At 41.9% G+C, this 27,378-nt stretch overlaps 1 protein-coding gene across 1 annotated transcript in view; it reads right to left on the bottom strand.

Annotated features, from left to right (window-relative positions):
- nrg3a (neuregulin 3a) overlaps positions 1 to 27,378 on the bottom strand; it is a gene marked incomplete at both ends in the record, with an annotated part of 391,384 nt that overhangs the window by 40,906 nt on the left and 323,100 nt on the right. The window contains one exon of the mRNA XM_083988298.1: positions 517 to 540. Within this exon, the coding sequence (XP_083844424.1) occupies positions 517 to 540 (24 nt within the window). The remainder of the gene's footprint in view (positions 1 to 516; positions 541 to 27,378) is intronic.

Here is a 27,378-nt window from a genome sequence, read left to right as displayed (position 1 = left end):
CCAACATCATAAAAACTCCCTCACTGTACCCTGCCTGCCTCTCTGTTCTCACTGTTTCCAAGGAGACTGCAGCACATTGGTATTCTGAGGGGACACTTCATAAGCAATTGTGAAAGAAAGAAAGAAAGAAAGAAAGAAAGAAAGAAAGAAAGAAAGAAAGAAAGAAAGAAAGAAAGAAAGAAAGAAAGAAAGAAAGAAAGAACATGATGGTGCAGGAAGCAAAGATACACATGTGTAAAGAGATAAAGACGATATCTAATGTTCATAAGAAACAGTGTGCAGAGAGAGAGATACATTCACCACAGCTCTGTTGTTCCCATCTCAAATGATATAATGATGCCACATGTGATTAAACGCACGTCCACATTTTTCCATTTGTGCTGCTGGGTGTCATGGAGGATGCATGCACGCTGTATGTCGGGCTCGACAGTCACACAGCGTGAAGCCGCCGATGTTTACAGTCATGACTCATGCAGATGCAAGACGAGAGAGAGAGAGAAAAAAAAGCTTCCTTACCCATAAACTCGATGCCCAAGTGATCTGTTGTTTCAGGGCAGCAGGGAGAGGGGGAGGGGGGGGGGGGGGGGATGGGAGGGAGAGAAGGAGAGAGAAAGAGATAAGATAAAGTTATCATTAAAAACAGTGTGCGTTTGCATTGTGTCACAGTACGTTGCGAGATCATCGCTGACTTGTTGTTGTTTCATGTGCAGCTGCTGTATCGGTGCTTTAGCCGCTGTCTCATGGAGGCAGAGGACGCAGGCTAGTGATGCTGCAGGAAATGTCACACACACACACACACACACACACACACACTTTACGCTGTGTTTGCGAGGACCCTGTGTGTGATAACGATGCAATTCCTGTGCCCCTTAACACACACACACACACAGGGTTAGTTCAACATTTTGGCAAATTGGCTCATTGCCATAATCCCTATAGTCATAGCAGTAGGTTTGTTACCTTTAATCGTTGGTGCAAGCTGTTTTTAGAACGGCAGAGCAGAGCTGTGAGCTGCTCAGAGCTACGCTACGGAGGCTCATGGGATTTCTTGGTTTTCCTCATCAAACTCATCAAATACACAATCCAACAACTCCAAAACGCTCTGGTGGACAAGTTGTGACCTGCACATTCACCACGCTATGAGATAATAACAGAACGTTACCAGACAGAGTTGTTTTCAAGGTAAATGCAGAGACTGCTTGATGAAAAACTGTCCCTGAAGGCAACACGCATCAGCGGTTTTGCATAAATTTACCTCTAAAACAACTCTGTCTGGTAACGTATATACTTAGTAAGAGATTTGAGTTTTTGCAGTGTGTTTACACCAATGGAGAGATCAGCCAAGCAGACAATACCTGCTTTTTAAAAAAGAAACATTCATGTAAAACTTATTTTTAATATTGTAAAATTGAAGCTCTGCTGTTTTTATTTTTCTCCTGCTACACTTTCACACCCAGGGTTGTTTTCCCCCTCGTTGTGTCATCATCAGCATCATCTAGTTACCGCTGCTGCTGGTTGAATTAAAGTTCAGCTTAGAGGAGCTGTGGCTTCGACACTTGGATTACAGGAGCTTCCCAGGGATGTATAGGACTAGAAACACCCCCCCACCCCACAACCACCCACCCCCTTACTCACTGAGTGTTGGAAAATAATCTGGAGGAAGTGCTGATGTCTGTGGTGTCACCGCCGGCTTTTACCACAACGGACAGTGACTTTATCTCCGGAGTGGCCCTGCCCTACATCTCTGAGTGGGTGAGCTGGTCTTTTTTTTTTTTTTAATGCGTAAAGCTTCCCTCCAATCTGCTCCCAATCTTATCGGTGCAATGTTAGCACAGATGTAAGCGGATCATTTTTCACTTTACCAGTGACCCGGGGACCTCGCTCCACTGCCTTCTTGATTTCTCCCTTTGATGTGGGATGGCGGGGTGGGGAAGGAAACGATGAGCGAGATAAATGACGAGACGTTTCGCACGAGAGTTCTCGGAATAATCTACATTTGGATTTTTTTTTTTGGACACATATTTGCCGACTTGTGACCGGTAGCTACAGTTTGACCACACACCTCTGACTGAGTCCACACTGCAGTGGGTTTAGGACAATACAGTTCACTGAGTGAGGTCAGCAGCAGGTGCAGGTGCAGGTGTAGTGACTGGGGGGGAGTTAGATGTAAAAACTACAGACTTTACAAATCTTCACATTGAGTAAAAGAATTAACCAAAAGAAGGAAGACATTTACTGTGCACAGCAAAAGCATTATGATCGCCTGCCGGTGCTCTGGTCAATTGCAATTGGCTGCTGCTTGCATAAAGTTTGGCTATTCACACGGACACGTTATTGTGTGACACCGCCTGATTTATCAGACTGAGTTGAATGATTGTACCTCACATGCCAAAGTTTTATTAAAATATCCTGGTTGGTTGAAAACGGTACACGGGATGGGACGACTCAAAACAGACAGGAGAGAGAGGGAGAGCAAATATTGCGATATTTTTTTTTTTTACGCATTTCCAGGTTTAATGGAAACACACCTTATGACGTAAAAGAAAACGCTGCATAGTTGAAGTGTTTTTTTCTTATTTGCACTGAGGTGAAAGTAGTCGTACAGTAGATTGAAAAAGAGAGGCTTTAGAAAGTCGACCGAAAGAGTACAAGGTCCATGTAAGGAGGAAGTTGAACGGGTCAAGTACATGACGTTCACCCACGAAGCTGAAGTTTGGCTTCTTTGTGAATCAAAAGTCTGTATAATTTTTGCAAATTATATTTCATTTTCATTTAGTTTAAGGCAATAAAAGACTTAGTTAGACGTGGGAAAAGCTCAGGATTTGGATGAAAATCATTGAACACACAAACCACATACTGTATTAAAAGCTTTTGTACCGCTTCGCCCATGTGACTCAGTGGGTGCAAATATTCACGTTGATGATAGATCCTTTATTTTTTCAAGGAGATAACTGTCTTTTATCTCCATTTGGTGAACAGTTTTATTTTGAATTCTTAAAAACAGCTCAGCTGCACGTCTATATTTCTGGCCTTGGGTGACCTCATTGACATCTACAGAGACAAAGGGAAATGACAAGTGTGATCTGTCCTTTGAAACTCTGCAGTTTTTTTGCAGCCCTTTGGGTCGAGCCATAAGCACTTCCACTGCCAGGGTTAGAAACTCAATTTCCCATGGAGCTCAATGAGTAGAGCCTCGCACTAAAGCTGCCAAGGTTAGGGATTTCATTTTCTGTGTAGCTCGGTGGGTTGAGCATATATCAGCACCAGCACTGTCAGGATATTCAGCTCCCATTGGGGCCACCCATACTCAAGATGTATGCACTGCCGCTACTGTAAACCACTTTAGATGGAAGGGGCCCCCACCGAGTGTCATACGTTAAATATGCTCAGTGGAAACTGATGGCCTTTGAGCCACTGGATGGGTCAGCAGATAACACTGGAGACCCTCCAGTCTGAATCCAAAACAGGCACATTTGAAGATTTGAAGATGGGGGGAAAAGAGGGGAAGGGGGAGGAGAGATGGGAGATCCTCTCACCCTATGGGTCTCCTACTGGGGTTCCCGGCTGGGCTCCGGGACGGGCCGGGCGGGCCCCTGCTTGCCCTCCTTCCGGTGGCACGACCTGACCTCACCTCTCATTGCAACTTATTACTATCATGAAAATTAATCTACACAAAGGAAAATGATTACATGCATCTTTTTTTTTTTTTCTCTCTCTTTTTACAAATTATAATATATATATATATATTTTTTTTCTTTTTCTTTTTCTTTTCTTTTATTTATTTATTTATTTATTTTTTGTTGTCCCTTTATTTTCAAAGTCTTATTTCATTATTATATACATGTATTGCTCCTTTCTCTTATTATCTATTCATTATCCCTAATATCACTATTTGTTTATTTTCTTTTCTTTATTATTATTACTGTCACTATTATCGTATTATATACCATATTGTATACAAGTAATAGCACTCCACTAACCTCTCATCCACGCACACACACGCACACACACATACACCTAACACTACATTTATGTATCAACGTGGCATGTCTTTTCCTGTTGTTGTCTGTACTTATGTCAATTGTTCGTATGTTTGTCTATGTGGTTATATGTGCTTATAACGTTGTTTGTCCCTCACGTCACCTTGTCTATCACTTTATCACCAATAAAAAAAAAAAAAAAATAAAAAAAAAACAAAACAGGCACATTTGCTCAAAAAAGAAAGGATATTGTTTTCCCATCTGAGAAAGACAGAGGTACAAAACGGAGGGAAAATAGATTTCTGGCTCAGAGAAAGAAAGAAAAAAAGACAGTAAAGATCTGAGGGTGAAATATGGGGGATTAGCTTGTGCCTTTTGCTTCTGATAACCGGATTTTAGATTCACACTGCAGATACTTCTTCTAAGAGCGACACTTTCCCATTCAGCAGCAGCAGAGGACGGATTCAGATCGTTACAAGCTTCAGAAATACGAGCCTCACTTTCAGAAGATACTATTTTCTAAAAATGCACAAAAGATACAAAATATGTCAGGCTGAATTTATTTTTTGGGGGTGGAGAAATGAGTTAAAATTGATGCACAAATCATCGAGAATTGAATGGTGCATTCATGGAAGCATGGAGTTTTCACCCAGTGTAAACATCACAAAGCACTAGTAGTACAATCAGGTACTGCAGTGTATTTTGCGAATGTACGACACCGAAAAACTGATTTTTTTTCTTCTTTTTTCTTGTTTACAAATGTTAAATTTGTCACTGCTGCATAAATTCATAAACCTCTTCTGTAGCAAGATCAAATGAAGCTAACTGCATGAACTTTACATAAAGTTGGGTTGTGCATCTTAATTTACAGGAAGATCTGAAAAAAAACCTCAGTTGCACAAGTCTTGATTACATTTTTCAGGTTTCTCAATCAACATAACGTTAATTATGAATGAAATGAGAACGAGAACGAGAATACAATCATGTAAACAATTCCACCACAGCATAAATCTGCTGTTTGTGGAAATTGAAGCCGACACAAATGGTGTGTAAAGCCCATTGAAACGCCCTTGAAACTGCTGCTAATCCTTCTAATATGCAATCTACTTGGAAATGAAGCCACACACACAGCAAGCACAGCACACAGTAACTCACATGTGAAAAAATAAGCAAACCAATGTAGCATTTTATAGGAAAGTACATACTACCCACTGTGTGTGAGTGTGTGTGTAGTTAGTGTGTATAAATGTGTGTGTGCGTGTGTGTGTGTGTGTGTGTGTGTGTGCAGCCTGAAGCGGAGGCAGGTGTGGGTGGCAGGGAGTCTGTGGGAGTGTCGCCCTACTTCCCCTCCCTGTGGACCCACACATGGGGATAGGGCTGGGCTGCATATTAGTGTGTGTGTGTGTGTGTATGTACTGTGTGTGCATGTATGTGTGTGTGTACATCCTGCCTACGTTCACCTCTGGAGTGACAGATTAGCTGACCTCCAATGGGACACACACACACACACACACGCACCCTGGTGATTTACAGGCTGCACTCATACCAGACCATGACTGTATGATTATGAAATTAGCGGTGATGATGACATAACCTAAGACTTCACAGGAGGAGACCTCACCTCTCGTCCTTTATGCTTTCATTTCATTTAATTCAGGACTTTGTCTGAGTTACAAGGCTGGGATCGGTTGTGTTATTCAGCCTCTAACCCTGAGGAGACGACTATAAATAAATACACTTCTCGACGCGCACAGAAAGTCTCTTTTAAGCTGCACTGAAACATGGATGTGGATAAGCACAGGGTGTTTTCTCCTGTAAAGGCAAAGGCCATGGCTGCTGCATTATATAAAAAATCATTCAGATAAAACCAAAGAGGTGGCAATGAGTGAAAGAAAGAGATGGCAGCTTATGAATAAAATGAAAAAAAAAGACACTAAATAAGCAACCCCTTTGAGGGTTATTAATCATCTTCTGATGAATTCCGTCTCAAAAACACTAATGCCATCTGACTGAACCACGGTCGTCAACACAATTGATTATGCAATTTTAATTGACAGATTGAGGCTGGTATTCACATCTTACCTATCACTGGGCTGGAAAACGCCAGCCTCCTCCGCTAATTATGTTGCTTCAGTGTGATTGATCACATGTAGCAGTCTCATGACGATGATGCTCTTTTAGTCATATCGTATCCATTGGGCCAACATGGCGACAGTCCACCTTAAATAACAATATACTGTAAGCTGTGTCCCCATTCAGGGGCCCGCCAGAGGGTCCAATCCAGCCCACGGGATGAATTTGCAATTGTGAAAATTACATAGAAGACAGAAGAGGCATAATGTTGTTGAAATTGCACGAGTTCTTGTTTTTTTTTATATAGTTTATTATAGTATGTTATTATTTTACTGGTCCAGCTCACTTGAGAGCAAATCGTGCTGTATGTGGCCCCTGAACTAAAGTAAGTTCGACCCCCCTGGGCTAGATCCTTCGGAGGACTCAGCCCATACGCTGTCGACGGAGGCAACAGCCCAATTCCATGTGCATTTGTATCTACACTTTTCTTGTGTGTTTTTGTCTTGTTTTGTTTTGCTCTGCCTTGTTTCCATTGTTTTAACATTGTGAAGTACTTTGTGGTTTTTACCTGCGAAAGGTGCTATACAAATAAAGTTTCTTCTTCTTTCTTCTTCTTCTCCTATGATGGCCGCGTCAACGATTTGTAAATGGGACGGTTTAGCCTTTGGAGCATTTTCTGATTGTGTCCGTATGCAATCAACATCCTAATGTTTAACATTTGAAAGTGCAACAGAGCTCCCAGTGGCTCGGTTGATGTTTGTGCTCATGCGCGAGATGTTCGTTGGTCGTTGTAAACCATTGGATGTATGATGTAAACACAGAAGAACATCTTGCAGCAAATCTCACGCAGCCACTGGGAGCTACTGCTACTACAAGGCTAACAACAGAGATTATTTTTTTCCGATCAACTTTTTCATGTGGCGGCTTCAGGACACTTGGGTCAGTATGGACGAGCAGTATGGAGGTATTTGGATGTTTCATAGTGTGTGTTTTGGACAATTCAAAAGTGAACTCTATCCGCCGCCATTACAGTAGGAAAATCCGTTGGAACTCCAAAAGCGCTTTGATGACATTGAAAATTCTCAGAACCTTTCCTTGGGATGACGGTGAGTAGACAATTGGTGAATTGTCGATTTTGGGTGAAGTATCCCTTTAAATGACCATATGTACTGCAGCTAATGCATGGGAATGTGGGCTACCAGTGTCCGGGGTCGTGGTGACAACAATGAACAGTCTTCGTGGTTTTTTTCATGGAGTTCATCACCATGGTTACAGCTCTAAAAGTCTATTTAATGTATCAATCCTATCCCAGGATTCATTGCACGCAGGTAATGAAAGTAATAGAGGAGTCAAATATGCCAACAGGATAGGATTTTAAATTTCAGTGTTGAGTTTTCCACTTCAAAAGTTGTGTTTTCAAGGTTGCTAGGTGACAGGAGTGGTGCTGTGTTCAATGTGGGCACAGCTGAGGGTGCAGAGCAGGGATCAGATATTTCCTAAGTTGTGTGTGTGTGTGTGTGTGTGTGTGTGTGTGTGTGTGTTTTCTTTTTATGTTTTAAATCCAAAGCATTTCTGCTTCAGGATGTTTGTTGGATGCTTTTCCTGTGCAAACACAAATACTGTTACCTTTGTTTAATAGAGATTCGCTGCTATGCACATAAACACACAAACACACAAAAATATTCCTCCATCTCTCTTTTTTACTTCTTCTGTCAGATTAAAAATGAATTATTCCACAGATGGGCATGAGGGAGTGATTGCATCATGTTCGCATCTCCGACTGACTGATAGCTTCGCTCTCCATGTGTGCAGAACAGAGAATACACTACATGCTATTTCCAATTAGCGCTCGGCACTCTTTTGGAGGGCAGGAAATAAATTGATATTTTGACAGATGGCGGGCACTGAGGGAGCGGAGGGAAAACTAAATGATGGCACTGCGTTGTCCACTGTTCAGCCTTGATGGAACTCAATACGGGTAAAGTCACACAACGATGTGATTGCAGCACAAAGGGACCAACTTTCCCACTTTCATGCTCTTGCTCTGTGTTACACAATATTTGGTTGTTTATTGCAGGTGCATTCATTGGGATCAGGGCTTGGTTATATATACAGTGGGGGTAAAATGACAATATACAGCAAATATTATCAGTATTAGAGCCAGCTGTATCTGTGCTAGTAACTTTAATTGAACCTGTCGTCCCCAATAAAGCTACTTTTTATGTGGCACGAAGGCGCAAAACAATATTAAAGGAGTATTATCGCAAAATTCGACCACTAGATGGAGCCAGGCGGAGCTTATCAGATATAAACAAGTGGGCAGCTGTCAGAGAGAGAGAGCAGCCTCGTTTAGTCCCCCCCCCCGCCCCCCCTCCTTCTCCTCACCAGGCTGAATGAACGTGCAATCGCGGGAAAAAGAAAACTCGCTAGTGGAAGCGGCAGCTCTACGTCCCGCACAACCACAACAACGACAACAACAACTGAAACGTCCTCCTCCTTAATAACGCTGAGAGGACAGCTGAAGAAAGACACAGGGACTTGGAGACAAAGTGTTCTACCAGCGATTCAGTGACTGTGAGCACCCTAACACTGCTACATTACTTACTGTTGCATATTTGTCCGGTTCGGAGGTCGGATTTGCGAGTTCCGAGTGCATTTTAACGCAGCAAGCGCCGGGCCGGCTTGGATCATAACAAAGACAAATGCTGCATTTGCCCCACGGACACTATACTGTTGGCGATTTTTTTTGTAAATTTAGTTATGGCTCCCCCCGACCCATCTTTTGCATATTTCAGCTTATTTTATGCTATTACTGCTGTATTTGCGATAATGCTCCTTTAAACATATTTATCTCATCCTAGCTGCAGTAACTACCGCCTCAGGGCGTGGACCCTGGAGATAATATACCTAAATCTACCCTCTATCATGCATTTATAAATGTTATTTCTACACATTTTAGGTTATTTCTACTTGTGGAAAAATACCACATTGTTGTTAGCAGAGAAGAAAATAATAGGAATCAGCCTGGAAGTGGTTTAGTTGTTTTTTAAATTGCTCTCGGGGTCACACGTAAGCAGAGAGGAGCATCCTGTAACGTGCTCCAGTCTGACAGACTAATGGCTGTTTGTGCAGAGCAGAGATATTTCAGTGTTTAAAAAGAAGAAAAAAATCCCCCACCCACCCCAAACAATCTATTTGCTGAATACCAGACAAAGTCATTGTTGAATTTGAATTGAATGCCGCCAGCTTTGACTGACCTGTTTCATCATTTCATCATTTGTTCTCACTCCTTTGTATTCCTCTTGATTTTTTAAAATGTATTTATTTATTTATTTGTTTGTTTTTGCCTGCAGCGGTTGCTATAGCAACAAGGTATCTGTATCTTCTGACCTGAGAGAGAGTCGAGCTGTCTTCTGCTCTGCATCCATAAATCAGTGCGATCCAAACAAAAAGGCCTGGAGAGGATTGAGCATCAGCAGCACTTGTGGCTTCCTTTCCCACTCACAGGAAACACAACACTTCACTACACTACTAGCAGTCATTAGCATAATGCAGCATGGTGGAAATTACAGAGAGAGAGAGAGAAGGAAGAGAAAAAAAAAGCTTTGATGCTCCATTAATCAACTTTTCATATCTTTTAGTTGATTGGTTTGGTTTACAGTGCTGTTTAAGTTCTGTTAAGTATTTCTGGAAAGAGGTGCTGGAGAGAGGGATTGTTGCACTTAACATCAAGGTGGAAGTAAGCGGAATGTTTGTGTTAATAGAAGTCTTAAATAGTTATATCTTCCGACAGCAATCACTTATATAGAGAGTTTGGTCCGAAACACGGGTCTGTCAGTCACTCTGCTCTGCTGTAAGCCGAGGAGAAAACTTTCCTTGTATTCTACAACCTTTATCCAATGAGGAGAGAGACGGCATAAAGGGGCGGTCCTCTCCGTGTGTGCAGCCACCTGCAACTCTAGTTTGGTTCTGTTTCTACCATGGATCTAATACATCCATGATTTCTACCACCTGTTTTCTATTGAAGAAGTTAGCATGCTAACAAGCTAGCCCTGTGAAAACTTTCCACTGCTAACACTGGTTTATGGACTAAAACAGATTTAAGAGGGAAAATATTTATCTATTCAGTTTTTGTCTGAACAGAATGAATGAATTTATTTCAATTAAACTATTTTCCCTAATTGCTTTCCCTGTATCCATCTAACCTCTTTTAGGTCTGAAATGTCTCATTTTATTCTCTGTCCTCCTCTCTTCCTCATTGAGCCTCACTTCATTTGTCGACTATTAAAGACGGAGATAAACACAGTCCAGGAAAATGGCAGCTTCACATTCACAGATCCAGTGTTAACCACACACTTCTTCACACCCTTTTTACCATCACGCTCGCCCAAATTATCATCCACATGCTTCTCACGCACCCTTGAGCTCACACTTATTTGATTAAAGTGAAGTTTATTTTAAGCCGACGCCTGAAAAATTTAACATTTCAACAAGCGCACTTTCTTTTATACGGTAAAAAAAATTCTAAAGGTTAAAGATAATGATTGTTTCAATTTTTTAATTACAATTCATCTCTTTATTACGGTCTTAACTACCCACATCCTCACATTAAGGGTTTGTTCGATCACCGGGAGCCAGGTGGGTGTGCGGCCCATTAGACAACCGCAAATGCACACACGCAGTAATTCACTAATATTCAGTCTTTTGTGTTTAGCTGAAGAAAGAGCAGTCTCCATTTGACAGTAACCGCCCTCACATTATTTCCTGCTCGCCAAACAGCATTAAAGCAAAATGAGACGGAGAGATCCAAACACATGAGAGGAAGTACTGTAGGCTACATTTGTTCGGACTTGAAATCATTTTCACTCTTAAGTTAATTGAAAGATTCTCTCGGTGCTTCTACAAGGACACATTTTACATTAGTGATGGGCTTGTCTGTCTTTTTATTTGATTTCTAAGCCTTGAAGTTAAGTGGTCCTGATGTGTTTTCATATTCATAAATACGACTGTTTACGAAAGCCAAAGCAAAAAGTTATAAGAAAATTTAAATGTCAGACAAGGAAGTTTTTAACATTCAGTATTATTATTATTATTATTATTATTATTGGTCCAATCAGTTTGTCATCTGTGCTGTTCAACATGGGGATGAATAAAGTGATAAATAGTCTGTGACAACCTCTGAGTCACCATGGGAACGCCTACAAGGAGCTGTCAATCACATCTTCAGGGTTAAAACCTACACAGACATTATTTTTTTTTACCCTTCCCGGTCTCTAACAGCTTGTACCCTCTTTATATTAGCTATCATCAATTTGTGATGCTCGCTGTGTTCCTGGAGTTACTCGCTGAACTGATGCCATTTGTCTTTTTTGATGCAGGCTATACCTATTTCCCCCCTCAACGTACCCCCTTTCTCTACTTCTGCTTTAGTAGTGTGTGCTTTTTCATGATGTCTTCCCAGAATAGCTTTGAAAAGAAAAAGAAAAGAAAGAAAAAAAAATGCTTAAAACAGGTGCAAGCTTGTTGCTTTCAGCTGCAGGTGAAAAGTGTAGGTGGAAGGAGTAACAGCCCTTGTTATCGCTGTAGAGGAGTAAAGGAAAGAACGTTTTTTTCTCTAAAGCTTTAAAAACGAGCTTGACTGGGGTCGCTAAAGAGTCTGTCAGGTAAAGTGTATAATGTAATGTGGGAGTGTTGTGTTCGGTCGCTTTTTTGATGTTTTGTTCCCCCTCAACCCGGCCATGTGCATTTGTTATTTTTTTTAAAGCTGGTGAGAAGGCAGCATATCATATACTTTTTACAATCTGTATATTTGTGTATTCCTATCCATCATAAACAGAAGATTGCAGATAACTGGCCGTGTTTGTGTCGTGGTCCTGCCAACACAAGATCTGGGACACCGGGTCGGAAGTGCCGATCTGTCAAGGTTGGTTTTCAGTCAGGAGACGCTACGTGGAAGGCAGACAGCCTCCAAGTCATTTAACCATCACAATTATTCTGAAGCTGTTTGATTAAAGTAAAAATCTTGCATAGTCTCCCTTTAATATGTCATTTTTTTTAATGTGACTATTGAAAGTCACGGGAAAAAAAGGAATTTGACATCTTTTTTACTCGATCCTGACTTTAGCACCATTCACTCTGTATACACGGTTACCCAGAGTTCACAGGGCAGGGCAGGCAATGAGTGACGTTAATGAAGAAGCCGCTGCTAAATTTAGAGCTGAAACGCTCTGATTCTCTGCTGCTTCAAGTTCAAACTAATCATTATTTAAAAAAAAAAAGAAAAAAAAGACAGAGAACCTGAACTACCCTTGCACCCTCTTTCAGTTTTGTCATGAAATAACTTCAGAGACAAACCTCAGAGTTGTCAGGAGCTCTAAGTTTATGCTCCTTATCAAAAGGGCCTTCGTGGGGGAAATTTAAATTTTTGCTCTCATTTCATCGGCTTCCAGGGTAATGAAAAAAGATCTGTCAGAGAGATTCGTTGTATTTTGAAATGATATTTCATATCCATTAGTCAGTAAATTGCAGCTCCCTAATTACTCAGTAATTCAACATTATTACACATCACAAATTTTTTAACATCTCAGAGAAATCAAAGTAACTAATCTAACTTTGAAACAGTGAAAACTGAATTTACAAGCTAATAATATCAATGTACGGACATCAACCTTTCATGTGCTTTTTCCCACTGATTCATCACAGCAACAAAACATCTATGATAACGACTTTTACATTTAAGGCCTGTATGTGCAGCACCAAGACATTAGATTATGATTTATGTCCTTGAAAGGTGCTGCAGGAGTGTGAAGAAGGAGAAAAAGAAGAAATCAAGGCAGTCAGGTCTCATGTCTGTATAGCAGCGCAAGGTCAGTGAGTGAATCACTGACGCCTCTGGGGTTTCTGGAGACCAGGAGGACGGCGAGAGACAGAGAGGAGGGTGGCTCGCCGACAGGCTTTGCAAGGATGAATGAGTAAGAGAGGAGGAGGCAGGGAAGAGTAAACTGTTCCCAAAAGCAATGAAATGAAGAAGGAGTCAGGAGCGAGGGAGGTGGAAGAGAGAGAGAGAGAGAGGGGGAGATGGGGGCAGGAGATATCAAAAGAGAGTTTGGGTAGTTGTGGTAAGTGATAAGGAGAGTTTTAGTAAGCAGCGCCTGAAGGGCACGACAGAGGACTGACACAGAGATAAAAGAAAGAGGAGGAGAGAGACAGACAGAGGGCAACCCATGATTCAGCAGGGCAGGGCACATGTCATGTACTTAAGTCACATACAGTTCGAGGCTGTCACTCCTCCTCCCTCACTCTGTCTATCCTCCCTCCATTTCATTACCCAGAAAAAAAAAGATGAAATGCCAGATAAATAACCACTTCCACTTCTCTTAACTCGGACATTTTAAGGTAAGCTGATTCATCTTGCTTGACAGGCAGCTCATGTGAAGAGTAGAAGGTCTACAGAGTACTTTTTCTCGCTCTATAAATTCCCAATTTGGGTGTTTTTATTTTTATTTTTGCTTCTCTAGCTGTGTCCCTAAACTTAGAAACAAGCTCATGTCCTCCTCCTGACGAGATCTGGACCGATCACGACTTAAAAAAAAAAAAAAAAAATCCACACATTTCCTTTTTGATTGACACGACAAAGTCTGCGTTAATTTGCTCCTAGCAACTGGTACTGCAGCCAGTCTGCCAAGCTACTAAAAAAAGCCACGGATAGGGGTGGATACGTCGGTGACTGCTGATTAGTTCAGGGAGAGCACAACTCCCACTTCCAAACAGAAAATTAAGTAAGTTTGAGTCAATAATGAAGTTAAACTAAACGGCAGCTCACAGAGACAAATAAATCTCGCCGTCAGCGCTGCATGCGGCTCCTTGATCACATGTTTCTCCTTGTACTTGCTGCTGACCTCTTGGTTTAAAATTTAATCTGCTTTGACTGATATATTTTTATTCTTCCTGTCAAAGACTTTGGCATTTTTCCACACAACAGCTCATTTTTTTCTGCTTCAGGCTCCTACAGAGTCCTATGTTTCCCCACAATCTTTCCGCGCTGTTTACACTTCCTGCCTCATGGCTATGAGACGCTATAAGAAGCAGAGGAGATGGTTTGAGGCCACTGAATGCAACAAGGGACAAGGAAACGGAGTTGATCATGCTAGTGAGGGACATGTGAAGTATTGATGAAGGAAGAAACACTTTCAATACTTCAGGATGAACAGTGGGAAGTTTGACGACCTGGTCGGATCATGGCTCAGTGCTGCAGAGAGAGTAGCTGTCACATTAAAGGTGACATATTATGGAAATATCACTTTTTGAAGGGTCTTTAACATATATTTGGGTGTTTGTCTTGCCTTCCAGCCCCAAAATGTGAGAAATGACAAAAAAATCTGTAATGTGCAGGCTCCCTAGGTTGAAATCCATGTGGTTTTACGAGCTGTTCCCTCAGTTGTCTTCCAGTAAGTTTTGAATTTGCATAATACCACCCCTACCTGGGACCGGTAGAAGGGGCGGGGCAAGTGGTTCATTTGTATTTAAAGGGACAGGCACTGAAACCAGCTGTTCTGAACAAGGCTGTGTAAAAGAGCTGTGATGTTTGATCCTTGGGTTATTTTGACCACAGCATCTCACATACATGTCTTTAAGACACCTGGGAACTATTTTAATTTGTAGAAAGGGGGCAGAATATGTCTCCTTTAAAGGTTCTCAGTGCAACTGGTGGCGAGAACCAGTTAGTGTTGCAGCTAGTTATCGACCGGGCACGTCAACATTTATCTGGTACCGGAGTGTGTACGACGTGGAATATGCGTGGGCATAAGAATGTAGCTTTGCGTGTACATGCCCTTGCGGACGTCTGCTTTAAGTCCATGCCAACCTCTGCAGAGTCCATTCTGCGTACGATCCGCCCAACTCTGTGGGGGCCTTTAGACTTTCATGTGCAAAGTCACCAGATACTGTGTCCTGAACCAACTCGTCCTCCTTCTATTACTTTCTAATGGCATCATAATGTGCGTTTCCCCTCAACCATGAGCTTTTATTTTGACAGTCAAGGAAAAGGGAAGCTGGCCAACGAGAGGTAATCTGGGGATAGCTGGAGTTATATTTATATCACCAGCTGTAATGCTGCTGGTTTATTCCCCTTTTTTTCGTGCACTGCAGTTTAATATGACCACACGACCCGAGCACTGATCCCTGATCAGTTCTCGTGTTCCTGGAGGTTTAATGACTGAAGGCCCTGGACCAGAGCCACATCTGGGAGGAGCAAAAAAAAAAAAAAAAAAGGCAGCATATCCTGATGCACCCAGACATCGGAGAGACCCAGGGGTGGAAATATATGTAGTGTGAGGAGAAAGAGGGAGAAAATGAAGCTGCAGAAACGAGGGGAGGATGCAGGCTATGAGTGATGTTAAGAAACAAGAAGGAAGGAGCTGTGACAAGTACAGATGGGTGATCATCGACTCCTCTTACTTCTTCCAAAGAAGTTATTTTCACCAGGGTTGGCCAGAAAGTACTGAAAAGTTTTGGGAATGAGTTTTCCGCCGATATCTGATCTCTGTTGTTGGACTGTATTGTGATGTTAAAAGGCCACTGAGTGACTATTTTCTTTTAACCACGGTCTTGAAAAAAGCTATAAAACTTAACCAATGTAATTACAGGTCTGTCTCACATCAATATTGAGAAATAAAAGTGCCCCTCCCCTGGAAACTCCCAGCTATAGTTCCTGCACCAGTTTCTGAATAGGAAATTAATAAGAGACATAAAACAAGTGACAGCTAGATTGCAAGCATGTATAATTTATGGTATAACTTAATGTGTGATAACTAGTATTTACATATGCTACATGTTTAATGTGCCTTTATTCAGATGCAACCGGGTTTAGTCAATATAGATATTTCTTTGTGGAACGTTAAGTAATAATTTATGCTGTTGGCGAATCATTAGATTTAGAGAGGAAATATGGATCAATAGGCTGCGAGAAGTAATAAAATATAGTTTGCATATGTAATGGAAAGAGAAAGAGAGAGAGAGAGAGAGACTAAATAAATCATTGGACACTGGCTGCTGTGCTGCTGCTCTCTTCCTGTACTTAAAGTGAAACTGCCATCACTTGCTTTGTCCTCCCAGTGACACTCTCCTCAGATGTAAACTGTTCAAGCTTTAGAAAAAGGAGCATTAAAAAGCCATTTGGACAGGGCAATTTAAAGTCATTTTTCTCTACTACCTCATCCAACTGATCCACCGCAGAGGTCTGCCGGCCATTAGCACATTTTCCACCTGCATTCGTGGCAAGTTGTCATAATCATTTAACTCACTGGGGCCGCTATTAGGGAGGACCGGGATTAGATGAGACAGTTGCTTAAATCGCCAAAGTTGTGTGTGCTTCTACTTTTTACACACACACACACACATATACGCGTCACGTGCATGGACACACACACCTGTCTATCTGAACCAAATGAGTCACAATGACATTCACAGCAGCTACTGTATCAAGAGAGAAACAATGCTTTCCTCAGTTTGTCGTGATGTTAAAGGCAAACTATGCAAGTCTCTTTTTTTTCACTTTTTCTCTGCTTTGTTTGCTTTTTTCACTCCGGAGCTCCCCCTACAGTTTAGGAGTGCATATTTTCACTGTTGTAAAAACTCTCCACTAACCTTCCTCCCTCCCCTGCCTGGCCATATGCATTTAAAAGAAGTAAACGCAATCCATGGAGCGACATCTACTGAGGTGCGTAACGTTAAAAAGCGATTATGGATTAAATAAAGCAGTCCATGTTTCTCACGAGACAAGACCTGCAAAGGCACTGATCTCGCAAGGTTGAGTTTTAGTCAAGAGACGCTCGGTGGAAGGCAGAGAGCCTCCATTCTCCCTGGAACAAGTTATTTAACCGTCACAATTAATCAGAGGCTGCTTCATTAGGGTAAAAATCTTGCATAGTTTCTCTTTAAATGAAAATATCATTTCAATATTGTTGATTTAACACACTCTGTGGACTCATGCTGTGATGTCATCATGTTGTGTTATTATTTTACACAATTCTGCTGCTTAGATTAAAAATTCATGAACTAGTAGCTATAGTAGTTTTATGTAATGCCTCAAAGTGAAACAGTTTGTTGCACTAAACATTAATTATTGACAGAGAAAAAAAATGGAATTTTAACACATGAGTTATTATGAGTTATTGTACACTCACATGGATAAAATCATCCTGAAGCCTGTGATTTGTCATTTGTTTGGACATTAAATAGATTCAAACATGTGTTTCCTGTTCCTGTGTCGTCCTCTGCTGACTCACATGGAAACGCACGCAGGTCACTATGGTGATGTGCCATCACCTTGTCTTGTCTGTGACAGCACCAGAAAGTACGAGAGCCCACACACTTGCTTTTCGAAATGTGACATTACATTACATATGTTTAAAATCTGCCCTCATAGGTCAGGACAGCGCGTTTGTCTCTGTGCTGCTTTTTATAGAGTTAGGTGGACATGTTGGCTGAGTCAACACTGGTTGACGCATGAAGGCTAACGGGCTGTGTTTCATTACTTAAAAACAAATAAATGGACAAAAAAAACACAAGTTAAAGTCACGAGAAACAAACTTTAAAGCAGCAGAAAGGAGAGGAGACTGGCCTCGCCCGGTTATTAATGACCTGTGACTGGAGGGTGGGTGCAAAGCAGCCAGACAACCAGCCCACCACTGCTCTGGGATAATCTGCATCCCACTGCCATATTCTACGCTAAGTACCAGCTGACAAGACCCATACTTCACTATAAATTGGGCCTTCCAGATCCATTAGGGTCTGTATGTGGGCGCTGCCAAAAAGTCTTGATCAGACGCTCAACGGGAAAACGAAGAAAGAAAGAAAAAAAAAGAAAGAAAATGTCACATATGCCATGTTGGGGGGAAATAAATGACAAAGTTATTGTTTTTAATATTGGGTTCAAAAGATTTGTGTAAATATTTCTAGCAGGCTGAGCCACACAGGGGTACACGCAGGATGAATTACCACAATCAATATGAATTTCTGTTCCTTTCTCTCCCTTTCTCTTTCCTCTCTCCTCTATTTCTGATTGCTCGCTCCTCCTGTCCGTAGCAATAGACGAGCGGAAGGTAAATTGGTCTCAGCAATCAGTATCCATTAAGCTCCATTGCGATAGTCGATTTTACGTTTGCCACCGAGTTCACGCACAGATGGGGGAATATAATTTTCGACGACAATGTAGCTTAATGTGTTTTTAAAAAAAGGGAAATGAGCGCAGAATTGATTCTGTTGTCGGAGGAAGGAGGGAAATATGAAGGGAAGAATGAGCTATCACCGACTCTGCTAATGCTACACAGGAATCACAAAGCATGTGATTAACTCTGATCAACCTACAGCCTCCAGCACACATCACACATTTTCAGAGCTGTAATTCATATAGTGTTCTTCTACGTTCACAACTCATTGACGGAGAAACTGAAGTATATTTTCTGCTATCCTCTTAGATGTATCTTATGTATCTTATAAAATCCTATGCTGATTTTGTGGGTCACAGTACTGGAATGTGTCTGCATGTAATCTAAACAGTACGAGTGTTATCTCCATTGAGGAGTTCATATTTTATAGCTTGCCATACAAGATGTATGTCATCTCCTTTTAAGGTATGGTTCTGGGACTGTAATCTAAACAGTACATTGCAAAAACTCAAAATCTTTCCAAGAATATTTGTCTTATTTCTTGTCAAAATGTCTCATTTCTAGTCAAAACTAATCTCTTTCCATTTAAAAATGAGAAATTATATAATTTTCACTTGTTTCAAAAACATTTTTACTTAAAATAAGTAGAAAAATCTGCCAGTGAAAGCAAGTTTTTTGTGCTTGTAATAAGAAAGAAAAACATGCCCCACTATCAGATTTTTCTACTTATTTAAAGTGAAAATATGCTTGAAAGAAGTTAAAAAACAAGCTACTTTTTAATGTGATGAGTCTTATTTTAAGTATAATGAGATTTGTTTTGACTAGAAATTACATTTTGACTAGAAAGTGGGATGGCACGGGACCAGGGCTTCAAATTTCGTTCATCCCATGTTTTTAACATGAGACATAACATAAGACCTTTGAAATAAGACAAATATTCTTGGTAAGATTTTGAGTTTTTGCAGTGTAGATAAGATAAGATAGGAATGGAACATGGGTTATTTCATCCCTCACATGTACTTTCTGTAAGGTTATTGGGTATTGATGAGGTTCGAGGCAGCCTATTTTGCATGAAGGTTTAAATATGGGAGGAAATCACACTAGGGTTAGAGAATCGGGGGACTGTTGGAGCTAGAGAATTGAAGACTGTACTTTTATGGGGACAGGCAACAGATTGGGCAGATTCTCCCACTGTACTGCGGACAGTGTTTTTTGATGTTCGTCAAATAAAGAAAATTCAAAATAACATCAACTGTGTTTTTGACTTCATCCTCCCATCCCAACAAGAGGGAAGGTTCGTTGTGGGAACAAAACACAAACACAAAACGCTGAGGGATCCCACACAGCAGAGAGCGAGGCCTGTGTGTGTGTGTGTGTGTGTGTGTGTGTTTAATCCAGTCTTCTTCACCTTGACCGGCTGCAGCCACGGTAACGCTGCTCAGTGACTCGCCGTTGATCGTTGAAGGCAGTCAGACGGAGTGTGCTCTAACGCTCGGTGTCAGTGCTGCAGAGACAGAGCGTTGGTCAAGATGCAGGCGAGCCAAGAGCGGCCCAGCTGGCCAATGAGACACACCTGCAGCTAATTAACCAGTGCCTACGTGTGTATGTGTGTATGTGTGTATGTGTGTGTGTGTTTGTGTATGTGTATGTGTGTTTGTGTAGATGCTGCTGACAGCAGTAGAGATATCAGTATAGCAGACTGCCAACGCCCTGCTGTGCACCTGGAACCTGAAGAGAACTGGGTGTAAATGACGCTGCCACTTCTAAGCCCTGAAAGAGGAAACCTTTAATTAGCGTGTGGACAGGTGAACTGTTCCAAAAAGAAAAAAAAGGAAAAGGAAAAGAGGCCAACACTGATTCGATCATGCAGCCTCTCAGCAAGTGGGTGTATGCACAAAGACAAACACACACTCCTCTCTCTCTCTCTCTCTACATGACTGAGCCTTTTCAAAGTGGAGGTGAAACGGATAAACACATGTTGGGGTGGTGGTGGTGGTGATGGGATGGGGGGAGGTGGGTGAGGGTGATGGGGTAGGATTTGAAATCTCCACTGGCAACCGTCCCACATGACCTTGTCTGCCTGCAGGGAAGTCGGTTTGTCATGCAGCAAGCAACACCATCAGACAGTGAGGGGAAAACTTTTGGCGAGCTCAGGCTGAGGACAGAGATTAACCCGAGAATGTAGTGCCACCATGTTCCAATATTTTACCCATAATGTCTGCCAATACCCCCCCACTGCTGCAGCCCCCCCCAGCACAAAGACTGATGATCCTGGACCTGCTATAGGTCTCGGCATAAGTGGACATATGTGACAGCAGAGTGATGAGACCTGCTGCAGAGGAGAGGGGGGGAGAGAAGTTGAGATTTTGTGCTTTTGCTTCACGATTGTTCACCACAGGGTTTCACGTCCTCCAACTAACATGTGGTCACTGTGAGCCCGTCCACACCGATACAGGTTTCAGTGAATCTGCACAAGTTTTTTTTTTTTTTTTTTTATAGTTACAGCGTCTGGTCCAGATGAAAACAATGTTTTCAGGGGGTGAAAATTGTATTTTTTTGGAAACCGGTCCCAGAGAGGGAAAATCTTAAAAAGTGTTTTCATGTTTCATGTACCCCCCACCGCTCTACATGTAATCTGAGACCAGTGGCGTGCACAGACTTTTTGAAGGGCAAGGGCGAAAAGGAAAAAAAAGGGAACATATAGCGCGTTCTCGCCACTGAAGAGGACACTTAAGCACACATTTTGGCTCCTAGAGGGCACTTTAACACGCGTTTTGGCCCCCATGAGGGCACTTTAACATGCGTTTTGGCCCCCATGAGGGCACTTTAACATGCGTTTTGGCCCCCATGAGGGCACTTTAACATGCGTTTTGGCCCCCATGAGGGCACTTAAGCACACATTTTGGGCACTTTAGCACACGTTTTGGCTCCCAAGAGGGCACTTTAACACGCGTTTTGACTCCCAGGGGGCACTTTAGCACGCGTTTTTTCAACAATTGGGCCACGAGGGGGGGCAATGACCACTTGGCAGTTGGGTTTGCACGTCCTTTATGGGTGAGTGAGTGCACCCGGACCCTCCGTTACACCGACTACTGTCCGTCCCTCATACACTGAGGCTGAATCTCGCCGTTGTTAAATCATCACCATTTGTCATATAACGACACGACTCCCAGTCAACATTTAATCCACTTATTATGTTTGGAGTTTGAATACAAGCTTTCCGTCTTTTTCTCTGTTTTTGGTGTTAATGTGTGGCAGCGTTACAGCGCCACACAGGCCTGGAGTATTTACAGCGTTTTGAGTCGTTTTCAGTTCCGTGTGGACACAGATATTTCTTGAAATGAAACAAAGCGATGGAAAACTTTTTCAAAACAAACAAGAAATAAAAAAAGTTTTGGGTGGACGAGGCCTGTGACTGTCAACAAAGAAACTGCTGACAAGGACAGCTCAGAGCCTGGAGAGAGACGTTTCCCTACATGCTTTTCACCTCAGAGTGGACAGGGAATGAGAGAAAACCCACAGTGGCCCAGTGCTTCCTGTTGCTTTTAATATTCAAGTGTAATTTTGATTAATGGCTTCTTTTCACAGCAGACATTTTGACTTGTTTTAGCAGGAAAAGCACAGGTGAAATTATCAACGGTGGTGGTGATGATAATATTCTGGCTGTCCCCGGTGAGCCACGCCATGTGACACAACACAAAATGTGGAACTGACAAAACTCAATTCAGTGCAGTCATTACTCATAATTACACCCAGAGAGCGAATTATACATTGACAATCAGAGAGAAGTGAAAGGGGGAACCCAGAACAATGCATCAGTAAAGTGTTACAGCCTGGACTGTGTGATGCTTGATTAACTAGAAACTGTGGGAAAATAGAAGAAGAGAGTCAAACAGAGTTCTGGAGGAGCTGCACCTGAAGCAAAGACGGTTTAGAAACAAGACTCTCCCCACGACAAGTCCTGTATCTGTGCCACCGTCCCTTTGGGATACCAGCAGCAGGTCTTGGGTCTATTGATTCCAATGGGAGAAGTAAACCTGAGCTCAGATTATGGTCGATTCTTGCGCCCTCATAGTCACTGAGGTAAATATTGGAGTCATTTTTCACAAGCCACATCTCTTCTGAACATTTTGACACTAAAATGTCCAATTTCAGATGGACAAATTAGGAACAGGAAGTGTATACCATTCATATCATTGGTGCAGCTTGTCATAGAAGAGGATATTTGTCTGTATCTACAATAAGGTGGCTCCACCTGCTTGTCTCATGTTGCTGCTGTGCTACAGTATCTTGATTATCTTTTGCTTTAAAGTTTAATTTAAACTGATAAGACTCATTGGAAATTAAATAGTATCATGCAATGCAATGTAATGCTTTTTATTTGCTTTATATTATGCACATTTTGCTATTTTCAGAATCTAATTACAGGAGTCTTACGATTATTAAATTTGTCAAACAATCAAATATTCTCTGTGATAATTATTATACACATTAGGCTTCATTCTTAAAACAAAGTTCATCAAATCTAACTCATGTTGTTGTAATGTTAATTGATGGATTATCCTAATGCAAGTCATCAACAGATCATCTGACTGCCTGGGTTTTCACATACAGGCAGAAGCTACATTTAAATTCCCACTACTGGCAATGTGAATATAATTACAGCCTGATTATGTTCCTAATTGTAACCCAGTATATAGAGTGGTGCACACGAGCGCAAACAGACACACAACCCGACGGGTGTGTGTGTGAGAGAGAGGATAGTGAACACTATTAATGTGTGAGATGGATTCTTTTCATGTGGTTTCAAAGAGACCTGCTGTCAAAGAGAGACTTCTTTTGTTGTTTTAATGGGTAGTCTAGATGTGAATGTTGCCATTTCCTTCACCCTGGACACACACCAATTAAACTAAAACGAGTCTGTGCCACTGCTGCGAGACCCCCGTACAAAGCAAGCATTATTATTCCTATTATGATTATTATTATTAAATATATAAAAGACAAAATCTAGATACAGGACTCAAAGGTTGCTTTTTAAATCTCCCCTTGCTGATTGATAGGCAGCAAGGAAAACTCACATCTTTAAAAAAAAAAAGAAAAAAGCTCAGCCTCCACTCTGGTATCTTGTGGCCATGGAGCACGTAGACTTTGACAGGTCTTTATCCAGATCCTGGTAGGTTGGATTTGCCTCGCCACAATTAGTGGGTGTAAGGAGGAGTGTGAGGACTTAAACCGGCTCTTTTCTGTCCTCGTCTGTCGAACGGTGCGAATTCAACAAGATGTCCCCTGAGACGCCGCTTCCCTCTCCTCCCAGCGTGTTATGTGTGGGAACGTCAAGGCTGGAGACACAAGCATGCATCACACAGCACACACACACACACACATACATACTACACACACAAACATGCAGTACGAAGAGCTGTGAGTAACTGTGAGTAAAACCAAACCAAGGACATGATGGAGGAGAGCGCTGTGGCTTTCAACAGTTACTGACAGCTGTGGCTCTGGAAGGTGGAACAACTACCTGTCTTTCTTTCATCACCTCCTAAACTAAAAGGCCCCAGGTGTTAGATTTTAAAACGTCTGACTTTTGCAACTCCTAGTGCTGAAAATAACACAGTCCTCTCCTCTCCTACCTGTGGATCTCAAAGGAACACTGGTTTTCGGTGCAATCGTCATATTTTGGTACAAGCAAACTTTTGCCAATTCTTTTTTTTTACTGGATGCTTTAGCACTTTTTTATTTGATGTTGTTATTATTCACATATATTTACTATTCTATGTAAGTTACTTTCTTGTCTTTAGTCTTTGTCTTGGGTTTTGTTCTTAAGTTTGTCCTATTTGTAGTTGGTTCTTTTTTTTTGTCTTGTTCTGTTTTTATCTTGCCTACCACTTGCATGGTTGCTTTATCATTATTCCATTGACCACCGTTGACTACGTCTGTGCTATATTCATAACATATAAAAACATATATAATGCAATGCAATTCTGCATCTATAGAACATAGTGTTTGAGTTGCATTGCCAGAACTGTTCTTCATGGGGTCGAGTCAAAGTCTGAAGTCATCAGACTTTGGGTCAAGTTGTGTTTTTATACTGTAGGTAGATCAGAGACATTTGAACATGTTTCTTCATGAAAACAGTCAAAAACTCCAGCTGTGTTCATGTTGACCTGACCGGAACATGAATAGATCCTGATCAGAGACTGCTTGCCAAAAAACTGTCCCTGAAGGCAACGTGCATCAGCGGTTTTGCATGAATTTAACTCTAAAACAACTCTGTCTGGTAACGTTGTGTTATTATCTCATAGCGTGGTGAATGTGCAGGTCACAACTTGTCCACCAGAGCGTTGTGGAGTTGTTGGATTGTGTATTTGATGAGTTTGATGAGGGAAACCAAGAAATCCCATTAGCCTCCCTAGCGTAGCTCTGAGCAGCTCACGGCTCTGCTCCGCCGTTCTAAAAATAGCTTGCACCGACAATTAAAGGTAACAAACCTACTCCTAAAACTATAGGGATTACTGCAATGGGCCAATTTGCCAAAATGTTGAACTATCTCTTTATGGTTGTGGCTTTTCTCTACTACATCTTTGCTCATCTAGTTTCCTGTTTGTTTCCTCACACCCACATCTTTTATTTACTCCTGTACTCTCATTACTTGAGATTTGCATGTGATTTTCAAATGATCCACAAGGTCAGAATCTGAGAGCACCAACACCACCACCTCCCCTCTTGGGAGCTTGGAGGTGTTTCTTTCCAAGTAATCAACTGAATAACATTTGGTTGTGAGCTGCAGAAATGTGTGAATTCTTTTTTTGCACAGTGTTGAGTAAACACCATTGATCAGACGCTCAGCAGAACATCATCATCGCAACCGTCCAAGGTGACTCGCGTGGTGTCCTTCGGCGCAACAGTTGCCCCGCATGATAAAAGCATGAAGCTTAAAGCAATCGCACATTTTATGCTTCCTTTTATGTCTTATGGATTGAAACATGCGGTACTACAGTATGTGAAATACAGGGTTGTATTCTCGGGGGAAAATTGGACTTGCATGATTACAGCAGCGTTATCGTCTGTGGTGCACACAAACCTGCCGAGCATGAAATCAAATCTCATAAAGATAGTGTGAATTAAATTTGTCTTCAGATTCAAATCTCTAAATCTCTCTCTGTGGCTCTGTGGGGTGTGATATGATGCATGTGCTGCTGAGGAGAATGTGCTGATTCTTCCTGCTGCCTTAGAGCGCCGTAAAAAAAAAAAAAAATCTCAGCTCCCAGGTTCTTTGATTCAGAGAGGGGTTGAATATGTTTCTCAATGTGACCAAGACAATCATTGCAGAAGGGCTATGTAGATGATGAGAGCAGTAAAGAGAGAGAGATTGAGGTGGGGGCAGAGGAGCGAGGAGCGAGGGGCGAGGGGCGGGGTTGGTGCGGAGGGGGCGGCCGAACACGATTCAAAGGGAATAACATTTACTGACTCGTCTACGTTGGCTCCTGAATGCACCATTGTCTTGTGCGGGTTCTGCAGAATGGATAGTGCCAATCAGCAACACCCGCCCCCCCCTCCCCAGTTTGAACAACAAAAGACGTGTCGACAACAAAAGCAGTTTGAACTGGGTTTTTTTTTTTCTTTTTGAAATGAAAAAAAGATTTGACATACTGTATGTGAAGGGTACAACAACAACAACAGAAAAAAGAGCCTTTGTTGCTCTTAGACAGATTCAGGGGAAACCTAAACAAATCTTTGATCTCCAACATCCCGCCAGCCGAGGTTAGGTGACAAACTCCACGTTCGGCCTTGTCAGCGTTTTGAGAAGTCAATGCAACATCAGTGGAAACCTCCTCCTCCTCCTCCTCCTCCTCCATCCTCCTCCTCCATCCTCCTCCTCCTCCTCCTCCTCCTGTGCTACTGGCTGGAAGTTTTATAGACCTGGTGTCAGGCTGCATCACAGATTTGTTTTGTTTTTTAACCTTGTTTGAACCAGACTGTGGTCAAGCTGTTGTTTTATCTCTGAGACTTCATCAGAAAAACAATAAAATATCTCCTTCTTCCTCCTGTAAACTGTCTGCTGTACTATACGTCTGTGCTGAGCTGCACATCTTCTTCTGCTTTGAGATCTTAAAGCACCAAAGGTAAGTAAGGAAGTAGTAATATATTTCTCTGCCCTGGACGCTCTTTCTTTCCCTGACGCTGGAGCTTAAGCTAAACCATGTCTCCTAATCAAATAATGATCAGTTTAAATTCATCTCAAATAAATCTCATAAATGTTTGACCTCTCACCAATAAAGTCCCTCCCTCCTCTTTCACCTCATGTGTCTTTAAGGTTGTTAAAATCCTCTTATTCACATTATGGCTCATACTCGTATTCATATTCCGTATCAACTTGCTCCAGCTGTAGATTGAAGCCAGATGATGTCGGAGCTGAATAAAACAACACTCGCTCGCTCCAATCAGATGGAAATATGGGAATATTCTACATGTCTTGGTGTTTTGTGTGTATTTCATTCACATTTTTCTAATTTTCTAATTCAGCCTGATGTATTTTGATATCTCTGGAAACTCAGACAGAATCCAAAATAAAACTCTCGGCTTCTGAGAAATTCACAAAAACAGTTTGAACCTTTTCAAGGTCTTAAACTGTCGAATTACTCGATCTGGTTTGAGAATTTGCTGCTTCTCTCAATTGATATAGTTGAAAGTTGAACTTGGAAACTGAAAAGTGACTAATCTATTAATCAGAAAGGTTGAGATGATTAACTGCAGCGCTTTGAGGGCTGTGAGTGTGCGTTTGTTATCATAAAACATCATTTATGACGCTGGTATTAAACTATTTCTTGTTTTTTGTTGGGGAGACAAGACATTTCTGTCTTTCTCCGTGTGTCATCCTGTTTTGTGTAACCGTTGGAGTCATGACACCGCCGTCATCCTCCGAGACCCTGAGACAGTGCGATAGCCTGACTCAGAGGATGCGTCCGCTTTCATCCAGCCTCGCTCGTGCACTTCCTTCCCTTCTGTCGGGACTCGCGGCGTGCCAGAGGTCCTTGGCAGCGCCGGCTCTGCCCCGCCGCTGAACCTTTTTAGCTCGCGCAATTCGAGCCTCGGCCCCATCTGAGGCCCGTGCCACTTAGTGTTAGAAGATGAGTTTGGACAGAGAACTGCAG

This window comes from Trachurus trachurus, assembly GCF_905171665.1.
Source record: "Trachurus trachurus genome assembly, chromosome: 15".
Taxonomy (NCBI): domain Eukaryota; kingdom Metazoa; phylum Chordata; class Actinopteri; order Carangiformes; family Carangidae; genus Trachurus; species Trachurus trachurus.
Note: the sequence above shows the minus strand (reverse complement) of the source record. Positions and strands in the feature narration are given on the sequence as shown.